Consider the following 17,580-nt stretch of genomic DNA (forward strand, 5'->3'; position numbering starts at 1 on the left):
AATGCTCATGGAGAACTTCTTGCGATCAAAAGAATACTGGAGTGTGGTGGAAACAGGAATCCCTGCAGCAGTAGAAGGAGGTGCATTGATAGAAGCGCAAAAGAAGAATATCGAAAAGCAGAAGCTGAAAGACTTAAAGGCAAAGAATTACTTGTTTCAGGCTCTAGATTGCTTTGAACAAGAGACAATTCTCAACAAAGAAACATCTAAGAGCATATGGGATTCGATGAGGCAAAAACATCAAGGCGCATCAAGGGTAAAGCAGTCACATTTGCAAGCTCTACGAAAAGAGTTTGAAGTTCTTGAAATGAAGGAAGGAGAATCTGTCAGCGATTATTTTGCTAGAACTCTTACCATCGTCAACAAGATGAAGGCAAATGGGGAGAGCAAGGGAGATGGTGAAGTGGTAGCAAAAATTCTGAGATCAATGACTCCAGATTTTAACTATGTGGTGTGTGCTATTGAGGAGGCTAAGGATACAAGTCTCCTGTCAATTGATGAACTGCAAAGTAGCTTGCTTGTGCATGAGAAGCGTATGAAAAAGAAGTCTTCGCTAGAAGAAATTCAGGCTTTAAAGATTTCTTCTGGATAACAATTTGGAGGCAGAGGTCGTGGTAGAGGAAGCTCTAGAGGAAGAGGAAGGGGAAGGGGAAGAGGCAACCAAACATTTGACAGATCTACCATTGAATGCTTCAAGTGTCACAAGTTGGGGCATTTTCAGTGGGAATGTTCTGCCAAGGAGGTGAATTATGTAGAGTCGCAAGAAGAGATGTTGTTGATGGCTTATGTGGATGTTGATGCACCTAACAAAACAGACACATGGTTTCGATTCGTATGCGGGAAGAAAGACTATTTCAACGATATTGATGAAAATTTCAAAGGCGATAATACTAGTATGGTGGTTGCGGAAAGGGTAATGTGAGATTGAAAGTGAACAATGTGGTGCGAGATCATTATAGGAGTTTTATATGCAGCAGGAGGAATAACTTTGTTGAGAGTGTATGGGGCGCACATGGGGAGGAGAGGGCTTTCCTGTTTGTTATGATGAGGTGCAAAGTGTATCATCCAGGAAAGAGGCCCTGATTTTAGAAATAAAAGTTTGCAAATAGAATGTCACTTTTTACCATCTACTTATTTTAGTGCAATCACGAAGATCTTGTCTCTCGCTCGAGATGCATTTGAACTTTAAAGGCTTGAGGAGACTCTTTATGAAAATGGTGCATGCATGGCTTGACTCATGTCTCTATTAAAGTTGTGCAAGGGCAGGGTGCGATAGGAGGAACAGATCCGCTTTCGAGAAAAGCAACACTTAGAGAGCATCCGCAGAAGTCTCTGGATGATACATCGACATCATCTGACGATAACACACTCTCACAGCAGAAAGAGAAATTTAAAGTTCACGTTGAAAAGGAATCAGGTTTTTTTATTAAAAACTTACGTGCGGATAGAGGTGGAGAATTTACATCACATGAATTCAACAATTTTTGTGATGAAAATGGCATATATAAACGCATGTTGAAATTGAAATGCCTAACTGAAAGCGAGGAGCGCGAGAATAGAACCATTATGAATATGGTTCGTAGCATGTTTTCAGAGAAGAAAATTCCTAAAACTTTATGGCTTGAAGCAGTAAATTGGGCAGTGCATGTCTTAAACCGGAGTCCAACAATGGTGGTAAAGAATCAAGTTCCAGAGGAAGCATGGAGTGGAAATAAGCCTTCAGTTGCACATTTTCGAGTTTTTGGTTGTGTTTCTCATGTGCATGTGCCTGATAGTACGAGAAGCAAGTTAGATGATAAGAGCATCAGTTGTGTTTTGCTTGGAGTTAGTGACGAGTCTAAGGCATACAGACTTTATAATCCAATTTTACAAAGGATTATAATAAGTAGAGATGTGGTGTTTGAAGAAGACAAGTGTTGGGACTGGGATAAAAAGTATGATGATGAAATTGCATGTGATTTAGAATGGAAAAATCGCTTAGATGGAGAGACAACACTAGAGCAGAATGAAGCTGGAATGAATTATGATATTGATGATGAAGAAAATCACGATTCCAATTCATCGGTCAAGAAGTAAGGGTCTACAGGGTCTCTAGTCTAAGTAAAGTGAGAGAGAGTACCACCAATATGGATGCGGGACTATGTTGGGAAGGACTTTACGAAGGTGAGGAAGGAAGCTTTTTCTTACATTGCCATTTTGTGGATCAATTCACTTTGAGATCTTGAAGGCGAGCAATAATAGCATGGTACAATTGGAGCAATTGGGGACAGTACATGGAATTGAAATTGTGGAAGGGTGAGGTCAGGGATTATAAGACTAAATATGATGAAAATGGAGAAGTGAACAAATACAAGGCTAGACTTGTAGTGAAGGGTATGCTCAAGAGCATGGAGTCGGTCTGATGAAGTTTTGCACTAGTGGCGCGCATGGAGACAATCCGTTTGGTCCTTGCACTTGCAGCTCAAAAACATTGGACAGTTTATCAACTAGACGTGAAGTCTGCATTTTTACATGGTGAGCTGAAAGAAAATGTATACGTAGAGCAGCCTTATGGATATGTGAAACGGGGGAAGGAGCAGAAAGTCTACAAGTTAAAAAAGGCACTTTACGGGTTGAAGCAAGCACCGCGTGCATGGTATAGTCGCATATAAGCTTATTTTTTGAAGGAAGGCTTTGAGAAGTGTGATTACGAGCACACCTTATTCATAAAATCTGAGGGAGAAGGCATGATGTTGATTGTAAGTTTGTATGTTGATGATCTCATTTTTACTAGAAATAATGAGTTGATGATTGCAGATTTTAAGAACTCCATGAAGCGTGAATTTGATATGACTGATCTCGAAAAAATGAAGTATTTTCTTGGTCTTGAAGTGTTGCAAAAGCCTAATGGAATTTTTATAAGTCAAAAGAAGTATGCTGCAGAAATATTACGAAGGTTTGGGATGGAGAATAGCAATTTTGTGCATAATCCAATTGTTCCTAGTGTTAAGCTTACAAAGGATGAAGGTGGAGTTAAGGTGGACAAAACCTATTACAAGCAAGTTGTGGGTAGTTTGATGTATCTCACCGCAACACGTCCTGACATGATGTTCGTGATGAATTTAATCAGTAGATATATGGAATACCCCCACAGAAATGCACTTGCAGGTTGCAAAACGAGTGCTAAGATACTTGAAAGGAACGATCGAGTTTGGAATCTTCTACAAGAAGGGAGGAAATGGTGAACTTCATGTTTATTCAGATAGTGAGTATGCTGGTGACTTGGAAGATAGGAAGAGCACCTCAGGTTACGTTTTTCTGCTGAGCTCAGGAGCTATATCGTGGTCATCCAAAAAACAACATGTAGTGAGTTTATCCACTACAGAAGCAGAATTCATTGCGGCAGCTTCATGTGCTTGTCAAGCTGTGTGGTTAAAAAGGGTGTTGGAAAAATTGGGCCAGAATCAAAATAAGTCGACACTCATTCACTGTGACAACAGCTCAGCCATCAAGCTTTCAAAGAATCCAGTGATGCATGGTCGAAGCAAGCACATTGATGTTCGTTTTCATTTTCTAATCTCACTAAGGATGGTACGGTAGACTTGGTGCATTGCAGGACACAAGAATAATTGGCAGATATTATGACTAAACCTCTCAAATTGGATGTTTGCTTGAAGTTATGTGGACTGCTGGGAGTATGTGCAGATAGTGATATAAACTAAATGATTAACATTTGGTTTAAGGGAGGATATGTTAGAAAGTTTTGTTCTATTATTAGTTATCTTAGTTAGACTGTTAAGAAAATAATCTCCTATTTCTTAGGGAGTTAGTGTTTGAAGTAGTCTAAAATTGGTTAGCTTTTCATTGCGTATTTTCTGATGTTTCTGTTTTGTATGGCTATTAAAAGGCCAGTTTTTCACATTCAATAATTGAGACTATTCTCTCTTTCTTATGTTATTAGCTTATCCTTCTCAAACTTTTATGAATAAAAGAACAATCATTTTTATTCTATTTTTAGGAACCAAAAGAACCCTAAATGAAAACAAATAGAGATTACGACCAACCCATTTCGTCCTCTGCACCACATCCACCGCCCAAGAAATTGGGTATGTTCATATTAGTCATGAAGTAGAATCCACGTATAAAAATAGGCTAAAGGGTAGATTTCACCCCTAAACTATGTTTTGAGGTCTAATTTGGTTTAAAATTAATTATTTAGTCAATTAATACTAAAACTTTTTCGCTTTAGCCTAATTTGTCTAATTCGATCACTGATGAATCACCTAGCAGGCTGATCCTCAAAGAAGTATACTTGTAAACAGGTAAATCAATAAAACACCAGAGATGGATCTCCTGAATCCACTCTGATATTTAAGTTAGATATTTGAAAAACAAGATGTAAGTGTAAATTATGGGATGAATGTAATGTACTCCTAATGTAGGTTAAATCTTCCTTATATAGACCAAAGTTGGTCCTCATTCGTATAAGAATAAGATTCTCACTTGTATTAAACTTTTATTCAAACTTCATCTCATATTATTTTAGTTCTATAACTTTGCAATGTCTGTTAGGAATTCATTTCTTAATGAGAAATCCTTATTTGTGTTGAACTAGAATGATGATCTGTCTACATGTCCGAGTTTCTCGAATGCTCGGCTTTCCTCATCCTTGCTGGATATACATATAGTTTGTACGTGGTTATTAATCACAAATGTTGTAAAATCGAATTGAAATTTTACTGAATGAAGTTCAAGAAATAAGGATATTATCATTTAAATCAATTAAGAAATTAAAAGAAATCAAATGCTTTTGAATATTATTTTTTTTAAATTATTATTACTAGTGACAATGAAAAAAGACATCGCTATTTTTTAAAAGTCTGAAATATGAGAAATTAGTAAGAACTAATGCCGATCATCGCCATCACTGAAGGAGAAAGGAACAACTTTTGAAGATCTCAGTTAAATGTTTTAGAGCTAATCTAAACTAAAAATAACTAGAAAATTATTTTGAAGCGAATTGGATCACAAAATAATGTGGGGGCCAAATTGATCCTTAAGTTATAAAAATTATCTCTTTCACATGTGAAAGAGATATAAAGAGAAGGCAAAAATGCATAAGCTCTTGAATTTCTCCGTTTCATTTTATCCAGTTTTTTATTGTTTTTATATTTAATTGAGTTTTTATATTTTTATTTTTACTTTAAATAATGACCTAATAATCCTTAATTAAAGCAAAAATAGAAATATAATGATTCAATAAAATCAATAAAAATCTTACAAAATATATGTAAAAAATTCTTAATCAAACAAAAAATAAAAATAGGAAAATTCAATTAAATAAAATAGAAATTCAAAGCTCAATATAATTTAATAATGAAGTTTGCCTAAAAACAAAAGAGAAAGACAACAAAGAATGAAAGAAGAAAAAAGGAGAAGAAATTCCATTGACAATTTTGTGCTTTTCTTTGAACATTTCCAAACTAATTAAGACAACCAAATCACATTTCTTGAACCTTCAAAAGGTAGAAGAGATGGGGTCATTTATTGAAGGGGCCAAAGTGTTATGTTTTTTTTAGTATCCTTTCGTTCATGTGTTACACGATTCATTTTTATATTTGTCACTTGATATTGTCGGTCTCTCTTGTCGGTGCTGGTATTGAAGATTGTGTTATTACTATAATATAACTATAGAGGAAGCCTAGACAACTTCTCTATATTATTTATTATTTTCTATTGCATTTTCTCTATCATTTTTAAATGAATGTATATTTATTGAATTAAATAAGCTTAAATAACATTATTATTATTATTCAGCTTTTTGGATATTTTAATTTTAATACTTTATCCTTATTTTTTTTGTTCTTATATTTAATTTTATATAATTTTTTAGTTAGCCATTTTTTTATAAATAATAATTTGTTTGGATAGTTAAATTTTGTTCATAATATTATTATCAAAGTAAATGCAACTAGTTCTTTATATATTTTTATTCTGTTAAAAAAATAAATGAGATTGAAAGCACTAAATGTAAGAACTAAAAAGACAATGTTAAAATAGAGTTGAAGTATTAAAATTAAAATATCCCAATTTTTTTTTAATTCAATAGTTCTATATTGATTTAAAAACAATTCCACATGCCTTAATAATAGAAAAAATGTAAAGAAAATATAATATAGAAATGGTTTCTAGCATTCCTAAATTATGTATCATATATTATACTCAAAATATTTTTTTAATTTCTTTAATTATTTATATTTTTGAAATTATAACTGATGTGTCTTTTTTAATACTTGCAAGTGCACAAACTGTTCCTATAATAAGGGTAAGTTCACCACGAGGTTGATCTCTCAAGGAACTATGAGGCCACTTATTATAAAGACTAATTATCAACACAAAACAATAGAAGTAAATCTAAATACTCTAAATCAATATGTTTGAGATGATAATATTCATAAAAGTAAAATAACTAAACAATAAATAAATATGCATTGCAAATGCAAATGCTTATGATTTAAAACTATATGCTAAAAACAGTATTTAGTCTAGTCATTTATTTAGTAATCTCATTGTTTAACTTTAAGCCTAGATCTAATGAATGAGATGGTGATGTGTCTTTTCCCTAAGTCACTCAAGCTAATGATGCAACCTAGGTTTCTTATACCAACATAGATTAAAGTAAAAATGATGTTTCTAATACTTTTAAACCTAGAGAATTTCATAACAATTATTATTGCTAAATTAATATGATGGTTAACTAACAATAGTAATTGAAACTAATAAAGATATGAAGGTAAATAAATCATTCATTAAATAAATAAATAACAAGGTTCATACAAAAGTAAAAGACTAAATTAAACACTTATAGTCTAACATATTTAACCCAATGATCATGGTATTAAATAAAAAGACATAAGAAAGTAAAAACTCCTTTTAGATCAAGAATTTCTTCAAGTAGGAAAAAGATTGTTTCTCACTCTCCACTTTTTGAAAAACTCCTTAAATCCTAAAAAGAGTAATGAAAACTAAAACTATATGTTTATGCAGAATTTTAGAGAATTATGGAGAGAATAATGATGACAGGTATAGAAAGCAGGTAGGAGAAAACTCTCCTCCCTTTTGAATTAAGTTTTGTAGAGATATATATATAGAGAAAAATCATCTTCTATATAAATCTCTCTAGAGATAAATATACTAATACAAGTCTATTTAATAGATAAGACTTAAATTATCTTAATCTCCATCAAATACTATACCATAAGTAACTGTTAATATAAATCCTAATAATGATACAAAATGACTAAAATATTCATTGGGCCTTGAATTAGCAGTCCATGCGTCTTCATCTCGGGTCTTGACACGAACATGTCCATTAAGCTTTTTTTAGCTTCATATTTTCTTTTTTTTTACTAATATTTCTGAAAATAGACAATTAAGCTTAAGTGAGGTAAAAATACGTATTTTCACCATTTTATATATAGAAATATATCAAAAATAAAATCATTAATAAAAAAACAATGTAAAATAATTGAAAAGCTATTCAGCTTCCATTCGCTGATAAAAGCCCCAATTTAATTATGATTTTTCTCTACCTTCAAACTATATGCTTTAGATTATCAAATTCTGCAGGAGCATTTTGGAGAGGCAAAGCCCCACATAGTTGACATAATAGCTTTCTTCAACCACATAATTAGATCAGCAAATAGAAGTTGTCCACTAAATCAACTGGAGTTTCTGTCCAGCCAGCAAACCAAACAGTAGACATAAGATGGACCTTTTAAAATAAACAAATTCATTTAAAAAAGTATAGGATTTTTTAGAATATCTTAGAAGTTAAATATGGATTGTTTTAGAAGTTATTATTCAAATTTGTTTAGAGAATCTTTATTTATGTAAATATAATTCTAATTACTACAAAATTCATAGTTGACATAGTTAATTTGATATTACATTCTCTTTACTATAGTATTCCTTATAATTTTAAATATAATTTAATTATAGTTAAATTAATAAAAATTATTTAATTTATAGTACTTAATTTATTTTTAAATTTTAAATTTTTTATTTTATATATACAGTAATTTAGAGCGCGTCGATGAATACAACTTTTGTAAATAATAAAATATTATTTTAAAAATTTTACTATAATTATATATTAAAATTTAAAATTAAAATTTTAATTAAACTAGAAGAAATATTTATTATCTAATTTATAAACTTTTAAATGATAGGATATAATTAAATAAAACTAGGTAAATTTAATTTTTAAGAAAGAGAGGAAATGAGAGAAAAAGAGAATTCCAAAGTGAAAATGGTTGTTAACGATGGCAGAGCAAGTCTCCCTCCCCTCACCTCTTCTTTCATCTCATTTTTGTTTTATTTTATTTCTTTTTTGGGTTCAACAAGATTTCAGGTGCTGCCCAAAGAAATTTCATGATTACCAGGCACAGCGCATCCCATACTAAGCTATGTATTGCATTAGAATTTAGAAATTAATTGTGAAATGATCAAACCCATGACGGAGGAGAAGAACTGCTGATTGAGTCGGCAGGAAAGGACGCAAAAAAGGGTATTGGAGACGGCAGAGTTGCCAAGAATAAGCTGCTCCTCAAGGACCAAATGGGTGTTATCGCAGGTTACACTTTCCAAGAGGGACACACCAATGGAAGCAAATGGAAATGAGTGCCTTTGTTGCTACCTTATTTTACCGCCCTGTCCGCCAGTCCTTTGGGGCGGTGGCCGACAGAGCTGTCCTACTAAAGGATAGGCGTACAGGGATGATTTTGCCCTATATTTAGATTATCCTTAGACTATCTTAAAAGTGGAATTTTTTTAAGAATTTACTCCAAAACGAAAATTTATTTTTTAAAACTTTAAATACAGAAAAAGTCTTAAACATGAAGAGTAACACTAGAAAAACACAACATGTAAATAGAAAATTTGAGATTAGGAATATAATGTTAGTATTATTATTAATGTCAACTTAATAATCACATAAAATAAATTATAATTTGTTGGGCATTAATGCATTAATCAAGCAACATATTTATGACAAATTAATAATGGATAAATACATAATAAATTTTTTAAAATTGTATGTATCTGATCGGTCCAAATTATGTATAGATATTTAACGGTATTTTAGAGTTTTAATGATATATTTTTATCTATAAAATGGTGAAAATATGAATTTTTACCCCACTTAAGCTTAACTGTCTATTTTCAGGAATATTAGCAAAAAAAGGAAAATATGAAGCTAAAAGAAGTTTAATGAGACATGTTCGTGTCAAGGCTCGAGATTAAGACACATGGACTGCTAATTACAAGGCTCAAGGGATATTTAAATCATTTTATATAATTATTAGGATTTATATTAAGAGTTATTTATGTGATAGTATTTGGTAGAGATTAAGACACTTTTAAGTCTTATCTATTAGATAGACTTATATAAGTATACTTAGCTCTAGGGAGATTTATATGGAGGAGGACTCCTCTCTATATAAATTTTTGTAAAACCTAATAAGAAAAAAAAAAAAGAGGAAGGTACCTGGTCTCTACACCTGTCCACCATTATTCTCCCCATAATTCTTTACAGCTTTCCATAAACATTTAGTTTTAGTTTTCATTACTCTTTTTAAGATCTAAGGAGTTTTTCAAGAAGTGGAGACTGAAGATCAATCTTCTTCCTACTTGAATAAATTCTCGATCTAGAGGGAGTTTTTACTTTTTTATGTCTTTCTATTTAATACCATGATCATTGTGTTAAATATGTTAGGCTACTTTTCATAAATGTTTAGTTTAGTCTTTTCACTTTTTTATGAACCTTGTTATTTATTTATTTAATGAATGATTTCTCTATCTTCATATATTTATTAGTTTCATATATTATTATTGGTTGACCATCATATAAATTTAGTACTAATATTTGTTATGGAAATCTTTAGGTTAAAAGTATTATAAATATCATCTTTACTTTAATCTATGTTGGTATAAGAAACCTATGTTGCATCATTAGCTTGAATGATTTAGGGAAAAAGACACATTATCATCTCATTCATTAGATCTAGGCTTAAATTAAAACAAGAAGATTACTAAGTAAATGGCTAAACTAAATATTATTTTTAGCATATAGTTTTAGATCATAAGCATTTGCATTTGCATTGCATATTTATTTATTTTTTAGTTACTTTATTTTATAAATATTATCCTCTCCAAATACTGATTTAGAGTGTTTAGATTTACTTTTACTGTTTTGTGTTGATAATTAGTCTTTATAATAAGTGGCCTCATAGTTCCTTGAGAGACGACTCGTCGTGGTGAGAATGATACCTTACCCTTATATATAGGAATGGTTCGTTGCAGTAGGTACTAAAAAAACATCATCAAGTTTTAGCCTGAGTCGTACGTCCAAATTTATTTTATTGATTGATTATCAAAAGTGTCTTGTGTTTGTTAGTTTGTTTTGTGTTTTATTTTGTTTATGTGCTTTTGTTTTGTTTGTTTGTTTTATGGTTTATGACTTGTTTTGTTTATGTGTTTTTGTTTTATTTGTAAATTTTTTTTTGAATTTTTTTTAATCTGAAATTTTCTTTTATTTTGTATGCTTAACAGGAAACAACTAGAAGAAGAATCAAAAGAAGAAATTGATATCATGGCTAACCCACCGAGAGAAATAGAAGCTGAAAGGCGAATGGCTATGAAAGATTATGCATTGCCTACAATTGGTAACATTACTTCATACATAGTTCTAGGTGATGCATCTAGAAATTATGAACTTAAGAGCATTCATTTTAATATGCTTCCTTCATTTTATGGTATGCCTAGTGAGGATGCATTAACATTTATTAGAGAGTTTTATGCTATAGTTCATACATTCCCATTATCTGGACTTAATGAGGATCAACTAAGAATGACGTGTTTTCCTTATTCATTGAAAAATAGAGCAAAGACTTGGTTAATAACCTTGCTTCCTAATTCTTTGAGAAATTGAGATGAAATGTATCAAAAGTCTATGAATAGATTTTACTCACAGCAAAAGACCAAAGAATTAAGAGCTGAAATTTTTAAGTTTTATCAAGAGAATGTTGAATCTTTTCATTAAGAATGGGATCGCTTCAAATCACTTTTATTTCAATGCCCACACCATGGATTCCCACTCCCAATAACTAACCAATCATTTTATGATAGGTTGACACACCAATATCAATGTATGATTGATAATGCAGCTGGGGATGCTATGTTAGAAAGGAGATCTGATGAGGTTTATGACATCTTTGAGATGTTAGTAGGTAATTCTCAACAAAAGAGTGTGAGGACAAAGAGAGTAGAAGTAAATGAAGTGGTAGCTAATAGTGAGATGGCCATGCAATTGGCTGAATTGACTAAGCAAGTTAAGATGCTTGCTTCAACAAAAAAACTCACTAAAAAATGAGGTATGTGGAATTTGTGGTATTTATGGTCATGGTACTAATATTTGTTCATCTTTCGATAATTAGAGAGGAAATATGTATGACCAAATAAATTTGATGGATTTTTACTAACTCATGCATCCTATGAATGACTCTTATTCCAACACATATAATACAGGCTGGAGAAACCACCCAGATTTTTTTTGGAAAGACCAAAACCCACCACAATTATTGAGAAATCAAAATCAACCTCATTACCAAGGCCAATATTCTCAATTCCAAAGGGATTCCAATCCTTTCTTTCAAGATCAAGAACAAACTCTTCGATCTAATGAACAAAGGAAGCCAAGTTTGGAAGAAACACTTCAATCATTTATGATGACTTCTCATGATAGGATGGAGAGGAATGAAAAAAGACATATTCAATTGAGGCTACACTGAAATATTTAGAAGCTCAAATGCGATAAATTGTTGAAGAGCTCAATAAAGAGAAACTATCAAGTCAACCTGAACAAGTCATTTCCATTACTACTATTAGAAAAGGTGAGGTTGTTGATGATAATATTGCTATGGAAACTGAAAAGAATTCTTCTTCTTATGCAGGTATACTTAAAAATGATGGATTAGTACAAATCAATAAGGAGAGCATGCAAAAGGAAGAAAAAGTAGAGCCTAATATTAGGCTTGAGAAAAAAGAAAAGGAAGCATTTTGTAGACCTAAATTTCATAAGGCATCTCAGCCTTATATACCCCCTATTCCTTTTCTAAACCAACCCAAAGAGGAAAAAAATGATGAATTTTTTTTTTTTGAAAGTATTGAGATGTTCTCTACAGTTACTACTAATTTACCTTTGTTGGATGTTATCAGGAATAAGTTAGCTTATACAAAATTCTTTGAAGAGTTGAACACCAACAAAAGGCGATATCGATCAAAGAAAAAGGACAAGTAGCAAGTGTAATGCTTCAACATCAATTACCCCTTAAGATGAATGATCCTAGTAGCTTCACCATTGATATTACAATAGGTGACAAAAAGGATAGAAAAACCATGTTAGATTTGGGAGCAAGCATCAACTTGATGCCGTATTCGATGTATGAACGACTTGGCTTAGGAGAGTTGAAGCCTACCACTATGTCTCTACAATTTGCTCGTAGATCAATAAAATATCCTAGAGGTATAGTGGAAGACTTGCTAGTACAAGTAGGTAAGTTAATAATTCATGTTGATTTTGTAGTGCTTGACATGAAAAATACACCAACAAGGGATAAAGAGCAAACCATACTCCTTGGTAGATCTCTCATGGCAACTACTAGAACTGTGATTGATGTGCATGTTGGAAAACTTACCATGACAATTTTAGGAGAAAATGTGGAATTTAAAGTGTTTGATTCTCTAACTTTCTCTCCTAAATCTACTATCGATAAGTGTTCATATAATTATTTAGATTCTCTTGTTTATGAACAATTATATCATGATATTTCATTCTTAATTGACAAGAGCTTTCGTGACACTTTATATGTTCGTATTAAAAGTATGAAGCCATACTTGAAAGGAATGACTTATGACCAAGAGGTGGAGTGCGCGGATGAACGCTCACCATGAGCATAATCAGGAATGTCTAGCTATAGACAATAAACTTAGCAATTGTATTTTTATTTTTATGCATTTAAGTTATTTTTTAAATTTTTTTATTTATTTTTAATTTATTATTTTTCTATTTTTTATTTATTTTTGTAGGCTTATGTTTGATCCCTAAAAGGCAATATGTCTCTATGAGAAGCAATTAAAGCTCCAATTTTTTTTTTTAGCGAGCCACGTTGCGGTAGCGAATTTTCACACGAGCATGTAACGACAATGATACAAGGTATGGCGAAGTGACATTGGGGTTATAATGTGAGTGGCGATGACGTAGTCTGCCGATTTTTTGAGCAAAAATTAAAATAATTAAATCCAAGAAATTTGAGATTGGTTATAATAAAAAATGATGAGTTATTGTTTAGTTAAAATACCCTCTTTTTAAATTAAATATATATCCATCTCCTCCATATAAATAGTCATATCATTGATTTAATCTTTCTAGTATATTTTGGATAGTTTATTATTTTTAATTTTTAATTTTTAATTTTTTTATTTCTTTTATAATTATCAATGATTTGTGTTCAAGTGTGCTTCTATGGTTTGGATGGTGGAGATTGGAATTCAAGTTCATGGCTTACTATGCATTGCAAAATTCCAGGGGAGTATTCTATCTTTTTCCTTTCTTTTTGTTCTTTATTTTTATATATGCAATGACATTGAGGACAATGCCAAATTTAAGTGTGGGGGAGGAAATAGAATATTTATTCGATTAAACTTTATACATCATATGCCATGAGAATTAGCAACTTTGATTAATCTTTTGTAAAATTTTAAAATTTTCCACTCAGCTTTTTTTTTATTATTCTATATAAGAGTCGATGAAAGAATGCTATTATGTTAAGATTCTCGAACCATTGAGTTAGTTTTTAATATGTATAATATGAACTCGTGAGTTATTTGCACTTAAATGATCAAGTGTTCATCTTTTGCATATGAACATGATGAGTAGTTTAGCAACATTTGACATGGGTATAATTAGAAGTGTATGATTTAAGTTATTATTTCATTGTTACTAAATTGGCTTACCTAAGTTTGTGAGATATGATATGGGCAAGTTGAAGCTCTAAGTGATATAATTCTACTCTGCTAATTTTAATTGCTTAGTAATCGGGGATCTTCATGACCAATGTCGATTTTCGCGTAAAAAGGCAATTTAGATTATGAGTATGCAAAGCATCTTGATATATGTTTTGTTGAGTAACCAGGTGCATTCATCACCCATGTTTGTATTTGCGTAAAAAGGCATAACATCTCAAGAAAGAAACAAATACCCCAAGTATCAAAAATTAAAATCGAAGGGGTATAGAGAAAAGAAAAAAAGTATAAGAGCTTCAAAAGCAAGTAATAAATGTCTATTGATCTCTTGTTTTTGAATGAAGGTTTTGCCTTTTTGAATAGGGTTATGATAATTTGGATTATACATCATAATTATATCCTTTGAAGATGCGTTAAGACTATTTATTGTGAAACAGGTGTGAAGGATTGGATGCTTGAGTCTTTTGATTAACAATGATTGAGTTTATATTATTTTTAAAAATTATTATGATTCAAGTGTTCTTGGGTTGACATGATCTTTGCATTAGTGAGATTCTTTTGAATAATATCTTTAAGCTGAGTATAGATGTTCTTCATGATTTTTGCAAAAGTTAATTCTCAATTGCTATTTACTTGAGGACAAGTAAAGGTTTAAGTGTGGGGGTATTTGATCGGTCCAAATTATGTATAGATATTTAAGGGTATTTTAGAATTTTAATGATATATTTCTATCTATAAAATGGTGAAAATATGTGTTTTTACCTTATTTAAGCTTAATTATCTATTTTCAGGATTATTAGCAAAAAGAGGAAAATATGAAGCTAAAAGAAGCTTAATGGGACATGTTCGTGTCAAGGCTCGAGATTAAGACGCATGGACTGCTAATTACAAGGCCCAATGGATATTTTAGTTATATAATTGTTAAGATTTATATTAACAGTTATTTATGAGATAGTATTTGGTGGAGATTAAGACACTTTAAGTCTTATCTATTAGATAGACTGATATAAATATACTTATCTTTAGGGAGATTTATATAGAGGATGACTCTTCTATATATAAATTTCTACAAAACCTAATAAAAAAAAAAAAGGAAGGAGGGGAGTTTTCTACTATATGCTCTCTACACCTGTCCACCATTATTCTCTCCATAATTCGTTACAGTTTTCTATAAACATTTAGTTTTAGTTTTCATTACTCTTTTTAGGATCTAAAGAGCTTTTCAAGAAGTGGAGACTGATGATCAATCTTCTTCCTACTTGAAGAAATTCTCGATCTAGAGGGAGTTTTTACTTTTTTATGTCTTTCTATTTAATACCATGATCATTGGGTTAAATATATTAGGCTAATTTTCATAAGTGTTTAGTTTAATCTTTTCACTTTTTTATGAATCTTGTTATTTATTTATTTAATGAATGATTTCTTTATCTTCATATATTTATTAGTTTCATCTATTATTATTGATTGATCATCATATAAATTTAGTAGTAATATTTGTTATGGAAACCTTTAAGTTAAAAGTATTAGAAATATCATCTTTACTTTAATCTATGTTGGTATAAGAAACCTAGATTGCATCATTAGCTTGAGTGATTTAGGAAAAAAAGTACATCATCATCTCATTTATTAGATCTAGGCTTAAAGTAAAATAAAGATATTACTAAGTAAATGGCTAGACTAAATACTGTTTGTAGCATATAGTTTTAGATCATAAGCATTTGCATTTGCATTGCATATTTATTTATTCTTTAGTTACTTTATTTTATAAATATTATTCTCCAAACACCGAATTTAATGATTTAGATTTAGTGAGTGTTTAGATTGTACTTTTATTGTTTTGTGTTGATAATTAGTCTTTATAATACTGAGAGAGATCGAGAGTGTGAACATATTCTTACTAAGATTCGAACGACTCTACGCAGTACTGAAAAAAGACACATCAGTATTGGACAATTCAATATTTTAATTTTTTAATTTAATCTAATAAATATTTAGATTTTATTTTTTAATAATATTTAAATACATGTGTCAATACGTAACAAAAACTAGTTGAGATGTGTTATTAAGTTATATTGAAAGTTGAGTTTTAAACTAAATACATAATCAATTTTTTTTATCATTCTTATTTTAATATAATTTTTGTCATTGTTTTCAATATATTGCAACATATACAAGATTTCATTTAAATTTATTTGTTATAATTTATTAGATAAAATTATAATAAATAAGTTATCATGCTGATTCATTTAAAAAATGAGTTTTATATATGAATTTAAATTTTTGGATTAATACATATTATGGTACGTCTACATTTCGACATAATATGTGATCTTACCACCAAAATATTTTACAAATTTTATTAATTAGGATTTGAAATGAAAATATTAGATTACCATTAGGAGTGACAATGGACAGAGAAATTCACAGAGAGGAATAAGTGACCTCACGTAACAGAAAGAGACAAGAAAGTCAGAAAACGCCAATTTTTGAAGACATATTCTCTCGCATAAACCAATACTTCCATTCTATCATTCTCTTTTTCTCAACCATCAAAGTTTTTCTTTTCTTTCTCCCTTTCGTTCTTTGTAAGACGAAGAAAAGAGGGGTCTTTGGCATTACGAATAAACAAGAAAAGGATTGCAGCGACAGAGAGAGAGAGATGGTGAGATACGTTGAGTTCTTGGATGCATTGAGAATAGCAGGAAGATTCTACTCTCACTGTCCACAGACTGCTCGTATCTACTACCATCCTCCTCTTCCTTCCTCTTCCTCCGACGACCACCACCACCACCATGAACACGCCCTCAGCGTTAGCAGTATGACTGATGCGCCGGTTCAAGGTTCCACCAGTTGCGGTGCCAAGGCGGCAAAGGGGTTTGATACAACTGACTTGATCTTCTATTCTGTTGTGTGAAGACCCACGCTGATGTTTTGAGTGTGATCGGTTTATTATACCGTTCTTTATTGATTGGTTCTAGATCGTTATTTAATTGGAGGAATCAAGATTCAAAACCAAAATACTTTGGTATATGCTTATTTTATTTAATTTCCTTGATTTTGGCCTGTATCTATATTTATTCTTTCTTTGGATAATGCTGATTCTAATTCTTTATTACTTATGGATACTTTATTTACCCAATGTGTTTGCTTCACGTAAAAACGGGTGTGAAATATGGTTGTTTTCTTTTTTCTTTCTTTAAAGAAGAATAAAAATTGGTCTTTTAGAACACTAAAAATTCTAGCAAACCGAGCTACACCCTCCATGTATATAAACCGCAATTAATCGAATTAATATTTTAGTATTAGATTGTTTACTTATAATTATTTAAAATTAATAAATATATATTAATTTTTTTTCAATTTGACGTATAAGAAACATACATGATAAAACATTTTCTCTAATTATGTGTGAGCATTTCATGTAATCCTTTACTACTCATTTTCTTTAGAAACACTATGTAGGAAAGTCAGGGAGAACTCTATGAGATTTACTTCCTATATATGAATTATGAGTCTAAA

General features: G+C 30.9%; 1 protein-coding gene and 1 non-coding gene across 2 annotated transcripts; one reads left to right on the forward strand and one right to left on the reverse strand.

The window, feature by feature from the left end:
- Positions 1–11,022: 11,022 nt before the first annotated feature.
- On the reverse strand, positions 11,023–11,130 carry LOC112536750. Its single transcript, XR_003080710.1, has one exon. It is a non-coding gene; the product is annotated as a small nucleolar RNA R71 (small nucleolar RNA).
- Positions 11,131–16,720: 5,590 nt separating this feature from the next.
- Positions 16,721–16,975, forward strand: LOC125371391. The gene has a single exon (XM_048380375.1). The coding sequence runs from the start codon at positions 16,721–16,723 to the stop codon at positions 16,973–16,975; it is 255 nt and encodes an 84-aa protein (XP_048236332.1).
- The last annotated feature ends 605 nt before the right edge of the window (positions 16,976–17,580 follow it).

The sequence above is a fragment of the Ricinus communis genome, chromosome 10, assembly GCF_019578655.1.
Source record: "Ricinus communis isolate WT05 ecotype wild-type chromosome 10, ASM1957865v1, whole genome shotgun sequence".
Taxonomy (NCBI): domain Eukaryota; kingdom Viridiplantae; phylum Streptophyta; class Magnoliopsida; order Malpighiales; family Euphorbiaceae; genus Ricinus; species Ricinus communis.

What these genes read in the sequence shown, in the direction of transcription:
- LOC125371391 (XM_048380375.1), top strand. Translation starts at nt 16,721, where the DNA reads ATGGTGAGATACGTTGAGTTCTTGGATGCATTGAGAATAGCAGGAAGA.